The sequence below is a fragment of the Ochotona princeps genome, chromosome 4 (assembly GCF_030435755.1).
Source record: "Ochotona princeps isolate mOchPri1 chromosome 4, mOchPri1.hap1, whole genome shotgun sequence".
Taxonomy (NCBI): Eukaryota; Metazoa; Chordata; class Mammalia; order Lagomorpha; family Ochotonidae; genus Ochotona; species Ochotona princeps.
Window position 1 is genome coordinate 66,076,521 of NC_080835.1, and position 13,634 is coordinate 66,090,154.

Consider the following 13,634-nt stretch of genomic DNA (forward strand, 5'->3'; position numbering starts at 1 on the left):
GAAAAAAGTAAAAGAAATATATGTTCTAGGGCCATACCTTATCGGTTCAATCCTACCACCTCAGCTACCAGAAAACAGAGTTTGAACAGCCATTTATTTTAACTTACATCTTGCATTTCCCAATGTGTCCAACAGAGGTGATAACGATACTAACCATATATTGCTATGTATGTCAAAACAAAAATTAAGTGTATCTGTGTCCTTCTTACATATGAAACTACACAAAATCTTGAAATAATGAATGATTTCAATGTAATTTTTCAATTAGTTATAACATTGTTAAGTTGATCACTATTTTTTTAGGAACAGTTCTCCTTCTATTAGTCTTTTTTTTTTAAAAGATTTATTTTATTTTCATTACAAAGTCAGATATACTGAGAGGAGGAGAGATAGAAAGGAAGTGGGGCTGCCGGGATTAGAACCAGCGGCCATATGGGATCAAGGCGAGGACCTTAGCCACTAGGCCACGCTGAAAAGCCCTATTAGTCTTTTTTTAAAAGACTTCTTTGTTTTTATTGCAAAGTCAGATATATAGAGAGGAGGAGAGACAGAGAGAAAGATCTTCCATCAGATGGTTCACTCCTCAAGCGGCTGCAATGGATGGAGCTGTGCCAATCTGAAGCCAAGAGTCTCTTCTGGGTCTCCCACGTGGGTGCAGGGCCCCTAGGCTTTGGGCCGTCCTCAACTGTTTTTCCAGGCCATGGGCAGGGAGCTGGATGGGAAGTGGGACCGCTGCAATAAGAACTAGCAACCATATGGGATCCCGGCACATTCAAAGCGAGGGCTTTAGCCACAAGGCTACTGTGATGGGCCCTTCCACTTGTCTTTATGTGAAAAGAAACTTGTCCCAGTGAAATCACAATCCAGTGGGGTTTTTTTTTTAGCCCATTAAAATGCAAATAGGAGATTTAAAAATCTGCTAAAGTAATATTATAGCTATCTAGCTTAAATACAGCTTTAGAAGTCTTCAGCTTAGTAATTAAAAATATTTTTGGATGGCAACTTTGGTAAGCTTACAAAAGTTGGGGAACCCTCTCAAACAGAAAATGTACAAGTGTGTTACAAAGCTCAATAAAAATGTGTATGTATGCCTAACTGTACATCTGAGTGTAGTGTATGAATGCATTTAGACATTCATAGATTCTCTCAGTTTACTCAAAGACTTCTAGCAATTAAGAATCCAAGATTAAAACATCTACTGTACAAGAAGAATGATAAAAATAATGAATATCAACTAGATAACAAGAGTATCAAATCCATTACAAATAAGGTATTTAGGCGCTGGGCTTGTGGCATAGTGGGAAGGCTAGCCCCTGCAATGGCATCATCCCATAGAGGTGCCAGTTCATGCCCAGCAGTTCCATTTCTGATCCAGGTCACTTCTGGCTTGGGAAAAGCAGTGGAAGATGGTGCAAGTGCATACACCCCTGATACACAGAAGAAAAACCCAGATGGAGTTCCTAGGTTCAGCTTGCTCAGTCCTGACCTTTTCAGGTACTTAGGTAGTGGTAGAAGAACTCTCTCTGACTCCCTCCCTCCCTATTTTGTTGTATCTCTATCTTTCAAATAAATAAGTATATCTTTAAATGGAATAGGAAAAAAAAGGAGGAAAAAGGGAGGAAGGAAGGAAGGAAGGAAGGAAGGACGGAAGGAAGGAAGGAAGGAAGGAAAGAAAGGAGGGAGGGAGTCATCGAAGGAAATGTTAGAACAAGTTAGCAAAGGAATATACTTGGCCCCTAATACGAACATCCAAATCCTCATTACTACTTCCTTTTATAGAGAACATGCAATTATCATCTCTAAGCAAAGATACGATGTGTAAGGTTCTTGCTCCAAAGAACCTAATGCAGAGCCTGTGCCCAGTGTTAGAACTGATTGTTACTCTGCCCATGATCCACACTTAAAGCTGTCCTCATTCCTTAATTATATAAATATCTCCTTTCATCTCAAAGGGGTTTCTCTTGATCAGTAAATTATATGTTCACTGTAAATCTAGAAGCAAGGAGGAAGATATTGGAAACAGAGTTTAACGAAATACAAGTTTAACTGTTGAAGAAACAAACCAGTGATAAGCCAGCAAACCCTATTCTTCTCTCTCTCACACACGAGGGAATCAACAATGTTTAATTATATAAATACCTGCAATCCCTAATAGTTGTGTAGCTTTAGTTTATTCTTCCTGAGAGTTTAATAAAAGTAAAGAGTTTTTAAGTTAGCACAGTAATTCTACCCTCACAAATATTTGTGTAATGTTGGTCAACTTTTCTAGTCTAATCTAGGAAGCCAATATAATCTGTGTTTTATTAATGTCATCATAGACAAAGACTGCCCACCGTGTTTCAAGAATAATGTCTTCAGAAACATATACATGGAAAATAATTCATCTTAAATTCCCTTAAAACATTACGTGAGTAGAATGTAAAAACTCTGAGTTATCTGCTGCCAACAAGCAGTCCCGAACGGCTGAGAACACTGTGCAAATAGACAATATAGAAATCACCCATACAATAACAATGGTCTCAGAAGTCGAGCAGAGCTGCACATAGACACATTTACAGCAATAATTAACTCCCATTGCAAGACACATATGGGATCTTCTCCCACTATCTTGTCCAGAATCAAGACATTATAATCTTTCATTGAAATAAAAACATTAAGTACAACCACCATCAACTGGTGGTGGGTCAGTGGGAGTGTTGCCTAAGGTAAAACTACAGAAGCAAAGGTGCCAAATGACAATGTCCTCCCTCACGTCTTTCAATGAAGCAAGTTTAAGCTCTTACATTAAAAAAAAAATTATCTGTATAACATCATCTGCCTATGACTCAGTTGTAAAAAAAAGCCAAATTTAAACATGCCTTTTTTCCTCAAAAATAGAATTTTCAATATAATTTTAAAGCACAAAATGTCTGAACTGAATCTCAAAAAAAAAGGCTTTTTAAGAATGCAAAGAAACAACTATTTTTAAAGTTAGTTTAGTGAAACATAAGACAAAGGAATGTATAATTATTTATCAAATAAATGATGCCATTTTTATTTGATACAGGGATTATGACCCCAAATAAGTCAACATAATGACCTTTAAAAAAAATATTAAGATCAAATTTTTGGAAGTACAAATTACTCCAAAAAGATATAGCAATTAAGTAATAACCAGCAGTTTCCAAGTCACAATGCCTATGCTTGAATTGAGAATTTATCAATTCAATTTCAGCAACTCATTTTCCTACTGGGAAACAGAGCTGTTTAAGTTATTTTTAAGCCTTGTTTTTTTTTAATTTGTTTGTTTATATATTTGAAAGGCAGAGTTACAAAGAGGACAGACACATACTGAAGGAAAAACTAAAAGCGTGTCTGAACTTACTTCTAAAAGCCCTATCATCAGGAATATTTCAGGTTAAGTAAGTAGGAAGTGCCAGTAGTGTTCCCAGGCAACATTACCTAGTATTGGCCAAATGCATCTGTATTAGGAGGGCTGTGAATGAATTCACAAACCTTTGGTTCAGTGTGCTTGTTCAGTAGAGGGCATTGATTGAGTGGACCTGGGTTGGTACCAAAACATTGTTCCTTCTGGAGTTTGAGTGTTATCCAAGGTAAGGTAGTCCAGGCCTACCCACAGAGTCCCTTTATCTTACGCAACAGGAGCTGTTACATGGACAATGAGGAAGAGAAAGAGGAAGAAAATGTCCCTAGCAACAAAAGGGACTCCCACTGCAAAATCAGGCATTATCCTGTTGATTCTGTTATCTCTTATTCTGCTAATCCAAGGAATCCTATTCCAGATAACAGCCTCTAATAAGAGTCATCAGAGTGTGACAAAAGTAACAGATTATAAAATTATATGAATATGAAACAAGCAAGCCTGTTGCTTATGATCACAAAGACATATGCATTCACATAAATACATTATTCTCTCCCTATCACCATGGATTATTTTAGAAACCACACTTCTGAGCACACTGTTTCAGTACACATACTTTGAGAATATTGTGTTTTGTAACAAACATAGGATACTTCCTTTTCTCCCCATTGTGATTGTTTGGCATCTCTGACATTTTGAATTTGGTCACTGCTAAATTTTTACTTTCTTTGCAATTACTGTCAGGTCCAAAATTTTAAACTAAAAATTGGTTTTACAATTTCACAAATTCTTCAAAAGCAGGACAGATTCTGAAAAAATGAGACACTGAAGTGTCTTCTTGAATTGCTTCACTATTTCCTCCTCCGCTTTCAGAGGATACCAGACCATATCTCTAGGGAACTTTCAAAAGCAGTCTCCTGGGAAAAGTAACTCTGGCTTTCCGTTTTAATATTCTTTTGTAGATGTTTCATTACAATCGCCATGCTATTTTTTTTCACTGCTAACACCATCCTCAATTCCAAATCACCAGACACTTTACCATTTCCCATGAAAATGACTGTATACTTTTATTACATGCTTTTCTTTTTAAACACAGGTTTGGAACTTACCCCGACACATGCAACAACAGCAGCATGTAGAAGACAAAGAAGAGGTTATGAGTGTACCAGAAGATGTCATAGTTAGAAACTCTGAAAAACAAATTTGTTGAATGCTTCTTCACATTGTATCCCACTAAAAAAACTCAATGTATTATTTTCACAATTTAAGAAAGCTAAAATATGAATTCACCTCGATTTATCAATATCGAAATATTCACACATCAGGTGCACACAGACTAAGCAAAATTATAAATAACATTTGATCATTTTGTGGAATATTTCAGATAAAGTCACAATGGGAAGACTCAAAATAATTGCTTTATGTTAAAGTTACGTTGTGAGAGTAAGAAGTGGGGAGTAGTCTGCTAATTTGTTCTTCTGATGTCATCTTTACCAACATTCTTAATTTTCAAATGATTTCTAACATGTAAATCCACAGACTTACTTTGGAAGTATGTAAAGGAAAAGTAAATGGAGAGAGATAAAAGTAACTGATGCCCGAATGTGTATACTCTTGCTTAGACAGTGTAGCTTGAGAATTATTCCTGGTGGCTTTTGCTCCGAGCGCACAGTCTGAAAAGGAAGGGCACGCTAAGCAATCTATAGCTCCTCCCAGCTATAACTTTCCTACGTGCAGGGGGGATATTGTTTGGCTCATGGAGGTGGAGAGCAGGTCTTTGCAAATGCTTCCCAAGGGACTCAGAAACCTCCTGTAGCAGTCTTTTAGACCTCCAAAGTGAGGCAATGACCAATATGATCCTTTGCAAAATGATCTGATAATCTCTTAGTGCATTTATCTCTGTACTGTTAATTCTTTTTCAAATAAAAATTACTTGAAATAAAATTGATTAACCTCAGGTTACAAAACTTACAAAGCTTGTAATAAATATTTCTCATTGCTTTATAAAGGAATGCTAATTAATTATAAACTTAACAATAAAGTACACTTGTCTCCTACAATCAACTCAGGCCTCACTGTATAAGTTCTCATTACTTTTAAGTAGGATTGAGTATTATTTCATGTTATGTTACTCTTAATTTTTCTGTAACTTATTAGCTCACATTTATTATCCATTTCCCAAAAATGTCTTTCTTAACTGACAGGAGTGAAATATTACCATTTTAAGAACATATTGATTCCTTATTATTGTAGTATTATCCCAATATAATATTTGTCAATTTTCCTAATATATGCATATATGAATATGTAGACTTTTTGCTATTTATAAAGTCAAATATTCCTTACATGATTCTTTATCCATATTGAGGCTTGATAAATAATCATGTAAGGCTTATCCTATTTTTTTTTTATTTAACTCGAAAGAAACACAAAAGAATGAGATATAGAGACAGATAGAGCTTTCCCATGTGTTGGTTTATCCCCTAAATGCCTGTGCGAGTGGAGCTGGCTTCCACTCATGACCAGACTGTGGAACTCAATCAGGAGACCCTAGTGGCAAGGACTCAAGTACATCAACATTCCCTGCTGCCTCCTGGGGAGAACTGTTAGCAAGTAGTTGCAATGGGAAGCAGAACCAGGATTCAAACACAGGATACAGGTATATTAACTTAAAATTCTTGTATCTTAACTCTTGCCTCAAATGCTTAGCCACTTCAAAATTTATCTAAAATCTCAGTCTTACTTTTCTCATAAACTTATAAGAGCAACTTTATTTCATTTTTAAAAAGATTAATTTATTTGTTTGTTTATTACAAAGTCAGATATACAGAGAGGAGGAGAGACAGAGAGGAAGATCTTACGTCCGATGATTCACTCCCCAAGATGATGCAACAGCCAGAGCTGAGCCAATCTGAAGCCAGGAGCCCAGAGCTTCCTCCAGGTCTCCCACACAGTGCAGGATCCCAAGACTTTGGCCCGTCCTCCACCGCTTTCCCAGTCCACAAGCAGGGAACTGGATTGGAAGCGAGGTCACCGGAATTAGAATCAGTGCCCATATGGGATCCCAGCGTGTTCAATGTTAGGACTTTAGCTGCTAGGCTACTGTGCCGGGCCCAAGAGCAACTTTAATATGTAGCAAGTTCTTGTATATAGAAAGACCGTTTACAGGGTTATGTATGGACTCTGAGCTTTCGTTTAGTATGTTGGGCATTGTTTTCGAGGAAGGTTTACCCTCTTAAAGTTACTGAAACATAATCATTTTAATGTTCAGTGAGGTATATCTCTCTTCTACTCTTTTGCATCATGTACTTAGACAACAAAATAATCCATCTGAATTTTAACTAAAATACAACAAATCCCTCCCCCCCAAAAATCAAGAAAGAACCAGCATTTTATACTATAATATCGGGCCTAATTTATTCAAACCTCTACACATTTGTCTCAGTGAATTTAGGTGAGCTTTTTTTTATACAACTTTCAATTTCTAATTGTTTACCTCTATAAATTTTGCAGTCCACTCTATTTGTGATATATTTTTAAATATATTTTTATTTTGAATTTTGAATTATGTGGTACAATTTCATATAGGCTGGGATTCCCACCCAAACTCCCACCCCTCAACAGATTTTTTCCCATTGAGAGATTTTCACCATTTTACATGAGTAATATATTTTTATCTTGCACATTTTCAAAGTAATTATAGCAAGCATAGAGAAACGCAATTGTTTTATATTTAATTGTTCATTCTCTTATTTAGTATTAATAATGACTTTTCTCATAATTCTTTTGAATTTTCTGGGTAGGCAACTATACGTATTTTTCTGGAAACATAAATTTTACTTCTGCATTTTTTAAATAATTTCAAATGTTTTAGTTCATACCATTTGCAAATAATGAGAATTATACATACATACATCGCCTTGGTTTTCCATGATTTTCTCAGAAATATAAATAGTATGTCATCAAAAATTATGCTTTTAATTCTGGGTTTATTTAAGACTTATTTATTTTTATTGGAAAGTCAGATAATACAGACAGCAGGAGAGACAGAGAGGAAGATCTTAAGTCCAGTGATTCACTCCCCAAGAGGCTGTAGTTGCTGGAGTTCAGCTCAGCCGAACCCAGGAGCCCAGAGCCTCTTCCAGGTCTCTCACATGGATGCAAAGTCCCAAGGCTTTGGGCCATCATTTTGTGCTTTCCAAGGCCACAAGCAGGGAACTGGATGGGAAGCAGGGCTGCCAGGATTAGAACCAACACCCATATGAGATCCTAGCACATGCAAGGCAAGGGCTTTAGCTGGCAGGCTACCATGCTGGGCCCAGTTCTGGCTTTTATATTTTTAATTCTATACATGAATTAATTTTTAAGATTCCTTTAATTATTTAAAAGGCAGAATAACATAAAAGGAGAGATAAAAAGAAATCTTCCATCTGCTGTTTCATTCCCCAAAATGGTCACAACAGTTGGACCTGGGCCAGGCAAAAGTCAGAAATTCCGTCTTGGTTTTCCAAATGATTGGTACAGGCACAAGTACTTGCTGGGCACTTGGCAGGAAGCTGAAATGGAAGCAGAGCAGCCAGGATCTGAACTGGCTTGCTGATTTGGATATCAGCATTACAAGCAGCCTACTGATTACTATACTTCAGAACTGGCACCTATAGGGAAAAGAATTTAAGTTCTAGATTGTTTACTTCAATGAAGTTTCATATTTAGTAACTATCATTTTAACATTTATGGGTATGAGAAAATGCTGTGCTCCTGTTATGTGTTGATTGAATGAACTAATTATTTTAATAGAATGCTCCAGATTAAATCACTCTTAAATTCCCATATCAGCAGCATTGCATGGCACCTGTGGGACAGCCTGCAAGTACCTGCTTATGAATGTCAGGGAAGAGGGTGGGCCACATCACACTGGGTCACAGAACACACTGAATCACAAGATAACCAGATCTGAGAGCAGATTCTGTAGGGGATTTACAGGATCCCCTCTGTGGGACGTGAGCACTTACAGCTTTGTGAGAGAGCTGGCAGTAGTGCTGCTAAAGCCAGGCTGGATTATGGAAATCACCTGACTCTCACAGGAGCTGGAGCTGGGAGGAGGCTGGGCTAAGCCCGGCTGCAGCATCCACAGGAACATGCAAAGGCCAAGACCAAGGAAAGATCATGTCAAGGAGGACTGTAGTACTCACTCGCACACATGAGATCCAGGGCTGGGAGCAGGCCTGGTAAGAGAACTTGAGGGAATTTCCCTGGTAGCCACAGCTTCCACTGGGAAATCCAAGAGCTGGGGCTCTCAGTGAGCCAGGTCAAGCATGGCTGCAGCACTCATCAGCGTTTGTGTGAGCTGCGGCTGGGGACAGGCCAGGCTGGGCCAGGCATGAGACTGTGGGAAGGTTAAACCAGGCTGGGTTGAAGCACCTGCCAGCATGTGCAATATAAGCAGCTAGGCTTGGGCCTGGTAGGAGAAATATGGACCTGATAGGAGAATCAAGCCTAAGGCCATTCCAGGTGAAGCATCTTGGGGGACTCATCAACAAGACTGGTGGACTCAGGGCTAGTTGTGGTGGCCTCGCAGATAAAGTCTTCACCGTGAATGCACCAGGATCCCATATGGGCACCAGTTCTAATCCCAGCAATCCCGCTTCCCATCCAGCTGCCTGCTTGTGGCCTTGGAAAGCAGTGGAGGACGGCCCAAAGCTTTGGGATCCTGCACCTGGGTGGGAGACCTGGAAGAAGTTCCTGACTCCTGGCTTTGGCACGGAGCAGCACCAGCCAATGTGGTCACTTTGGGAGTGAATCATCGGACAAAAGATCTTCTTCTCTGCCTGTGCTCCTTTCTGTATATCTGACTTTGCAATAAAAATAGATAAATCTTTAAAAAAAATGGAGGACTCTAACCCCGGCCATGGGAAAAATCTCAAGATAAATGATCTGGCCTTGGAGTGCATGTGCCAGGACTGGGCCTCCTCATTGCTGATGTATATGCAATGGACAGCATACCCAGATGCACATGGAAGACACGGAAGACAGCTCATTTAAGCCAGTAGAGGATGTCTACTGCCTCATCAGGAGATGGAAAGCAGAACTGGTTGAACCACGGTACTGGCTAAACTCTGCAGCAAGTGTCTGGATCTGTGCATGCACTAAGGTGGATTTTTTCAGCCAAGACTTTGGAAAGATTTCCTCAACCCTGGTGCAATGAAGCTGATGACATCTTAAAACTATCAAAACCATTCAAGGAATACCCTTGGAACACTGTTTTTCCCAAGGGGGTCCCTAATGCATCATCAAATGACTGCACCTTATACTGGGTGCTGGTGTAGTTCGACAGCAAGGAGCAGCTCCTGGAGAGGCAGGAAGGTTGAACCTTTTGGCCCACCCATCTTTCTCCATACCTCTACCCTACCCTAACCCTAGTCAGTGCCCATCATGGGCATGCATCCCTTTCAGCTATGTGCATTCTATTACAAACAAAATAAATGAAAAGAAATATGTTTCTTTCTGCCTTTTTAAAACAGTTGAATCAGAAATATCGCTTCATAAATATTCTGATAATTAACATACACCCCTCAGGACAGGAAAAGTTACTCAGGGTAATATAAAGTTAAAACTTGAAAATCCAACTAGAAGAATCTGCCAGGGTCCGTGCAGTAGGTGTGAATGACACAAAGGTGTGAAGAGAACAGCTCCCTGCATGGCAGGGCCCAGGGAGCTTCCAGCTGTTTGGCAGGGCCCGGCGGATTTCTCTCTGACCACCTTGATGCAGTCTCACCACCCTTTTGCATGGACACTCAAGCACCCCACTAAGAATCCTGTAATCTATTGAGGCATTGTTTGCCCCTGTGAGATGGCTTTGGCAAATAATATCAGCTTGAGAGTTAATGTTACTGATAATGTCCTGGTGAGTGGGCCTTTAACTGCACACAGGAGTACAATCAAGCCCATGCTGTTTCCAGACACCTTATTGTGTACCTACCCATTGCCATAAAATCTGCCCTGGACATTTAGCATGCTTTCTGGGAAATGGCTTGATAAGAATTTTACAAACTAATGGAAATGATGGGAGTATGGGTTAAAACTGCCATGACAAAAAATATAGCTACTGGGACCCTAAAAGCTATCTTGTTACTGGGACCCTAAAAGTTATTTTGTTACTGTGACCCTAAAGGCTATCGTGTTACTGGGACCCTAAAGGCTATCCTGCTAAAGCAAAAAAAATATAGTTACTGTGACCTTAAGGGTTAGCCTGTCCTTGTAACTCTTTAGAACATAGAAACTATAGTTGCTTTAGCTGCTTTCATAATTTCTAACTAGATGAAATATAGGCTGATTTCACTAACATCACAAAGATGTACTTTTGATTATTGTTTAATCACTTATGAGGTTGTAGAACCTGCAGTTGTAGAGGAACTTAATGTTTGGAACCTTTTGTCTTAGCTCTTTGTTTTTTCTCTTTTGATGTATTTCTCCCATTAAGTAATGGATAAGTTGTAGAATAAGAATTGTAGTAAGAGTGTATTACTGAATACGATGTGTTGCCTACTGATAAATTCTTGGCTGCAACGTTGGAATGGATAATGCCCTGTCTTGAGGTGAAACAATTTGTAGAATTGTCTTTGGAAACACTCACTTGTCAATTGCAGAATTGAAACTTAAATGGAGTAAACTTGGCTCATTGCTAATTATAATTCTTTCCGCTGTTATAACTCTTGCTTTACTTGTTCAGATAACAAACTGTGTGAGCTTGCTGACCTAATGGCCTTTAGTGCCAATGGCCCGTAATCCCCATACACCAAGACCCCGGACTTACTAACCCATACATAATTCAAGGTAGGGGCCTGGTTGTCACAGGTGGCGCCAAGGTTAGAGCCCAGACCTGAGGAGAGTGGGTGAAGACTGGCAAACCAAGATAAGCAAGGAATGTGGGATCCTTCCTCAATCATTTCTCAAGAAGTTGTAAATTGTGCCCCCCTGAAGCTATGTCAAAATGCCCCTAAAAGAAAACTTTGTACTGCTTCTGTATAAATAAAGCGGACAGCTTTCTTGCAAGGTCCACAATCATCAAGGAATCCTAGTGGTCCGTCTCTCTTTTCTTTCTCTCTTCTTCTTTCTACGCCTATCTCACGCACCCTTCCCGAGCTCCGAACTCTCGGCTGGAGCTGGACTCCGGCAAGAATCTATACAAATGTAATTGTATGCAATTATATGGGAATATGTCAGCCAGCTATTTCCAGAACTTTGTTTAGAACAGTGTTAAATTATAGCAAAAATAAATACTCTTCAGAAAATTTACAATAAAATAATTTTCAGTCCTTTATTTCTAGGATTTCCAAAATTCCTAAATATGCACATTCATTCTTTTATTCCATGAAAGAATGTGATCCTGAATAACTGACATTCCCTTAGTCATCAAATGAAGTCTCCAAACACAATTCCTCATCAACCCAGAAGAAAATGAAATACAGGTATTTTCTTTTAAAACTATATGTAATATTATATATAGTTAAATATATATCATATGTATATCACATATCTAGTTACAATGCACTGGCTAAACACTTAAATTAGTGCAGACTATTCTATACGTGAAAATGAAGATAACTGAAAGAAAATCTCAAGAATCCGAGAGGAAAACATCAAGATGGTGACTGCGACACTTACCTTATGGCATAGGTAGAAGCTGTCACCATGAGGAACAGCACCATTACCATGCAGACTCCTGTCAGGCCGGGAACTATTAAAATGCACATAAATACATTCTAACTTAAATCACAGTGAGAAAAAAGTGTCAAACAGTATGACTTTAAAACTCAAAGTACTACACTGTTCAGTGGGAAACCTAATTTAAGTAGCATATCTGCATGCATTTGCTCTCCAAACAAGGGGAGACTTTAAAAAGTCCACAGTTTCAGACACAGTCTTTTTCTTTAGCAGATGAGTCCATTTTGGCATTCCGACATATTGCATTTAGAATAACAAACATATGTAAGCATACGCTATACACCAAATGCCAATAATCAATACAATGGGTGGAGTTAAGCTTCAGCAGATTGTTGGTTGTATGTGCCCTGTTAATCCTCTTAGATGCGACAGGCAACTCCTTTAGCTTCAACTTCAAATAACTGCTTTTCAACTTTTTTTAAAGATTTTATTTATTTTATTGGAAAGGCAGATATACCAAGAGGAGGACAAACAGAGAGGAAAATTTTCTGTCCAATGGTTCACTCCCCAAGCAGCCGCAACGGCTGGAGCTGAGCCAATCTGAAGCCAAGAGCCAGGAACTTCTTCCAGCTCTCCCATGCAGGTGCAGGGACCCAGAGCTGTGGGCTGTCCTCGACTGCTTTCCCAGGCTACAAGCAGGCAGCTGGATGGGAAGCGGGACTGCTGGGATTAGAACTGGAGCCCACATGGAATCCTGGCGCGTTCCAGGAGAGGACTGCTTTTCAACTTTATATCTTGAATAATTTTTAATGAGAAATCATGTAAAAACCTAAAACTTACAAAAAAGCAATAAAATACACACAAAAAGAGTATAGTTTGGGGGAAAGGTGCAGGCTTGATTTTTTTATTTCATCTTGTGAGATTTTACTTATTTAAAAGGCAAAGTGACGAAGAAAGGGATACCAAAGACAGAAACAGATCTTTCAGCTGCTGTTTACGTCCCCAGATGTTGGCAGCAGCTAGGCTGAGAAAAGCCAAAGCTGGGAACTCCTTCTATATCTCCAACATGGGGAATAGGGGCTTGAGTCCTGAGGCCATTTTACTGCTTTACCAGACACAGTAGTAGATAGCTGGATTGGAAACAGAGCCCAGGACTCAAACTGGTACTCAGTTAAGGGCTGAGGTTTTAAGAATATTTACATAATTTTGTGAGTTTCTTCAGTTACAAATCAATAAATCTGAAGGGGAAAAGAGAGAAGGTTGATACCTCTGGTTGAATGTGACTTAAAACAATACAAAATACTTTTATTTGAACAACTGAATAAATAATTTTTTCCCAGATGGCAAAAATAGTAAGAAAGTTCCGGTTAAAGTGACCTGTATAATAACTTTATCATTTCTTTATTACTGTATTAATATGTCTACATTCAAAAGCTCTTGTTAAAAACATAGATTTATTTTATTTGAGTTACAGAGAGAGAAGGAGGCAGACACAGAGAGAACTCTTTCCTCTGCTGGTTACTCCCCAACATGGCTACATGAGCAGGTTGAGCCAGGCCAAAGCCTGGAGCCAGGAGCTTCATTTTGATCTCCAATGCAGTTGCAGAGA

General features: G+C 38.9%; 1 protein-coding gene across 1 annotated transcript in view; it reads right to left on the reverse strand.

The window, feature by feature from the left end:
* Window positions 1-13,634, reverse strand: part of NOX4 (NADPH oxidase 4) — a 124,364-nt gene that overhangs the window by 65,348 nt on the left and 45,382 nt on the right. Inside the window, exons 7-8 of the mRNA XM_004589813.2 lie at window positions 12,026-12,098; window positions 4,471-4,551 (exon numbers count right to left, since the gene is read on the reverse strand). Coding sequence (XP_004589870.2) covers window positions 4,471-4,551; window positions 12,026-12,098 — 154 coding nt within the window. The remainder of the gene's footprint in view (window positions 1-4,470; window positions 4,552-12,025; window positions 12,099-13,634) is intronic.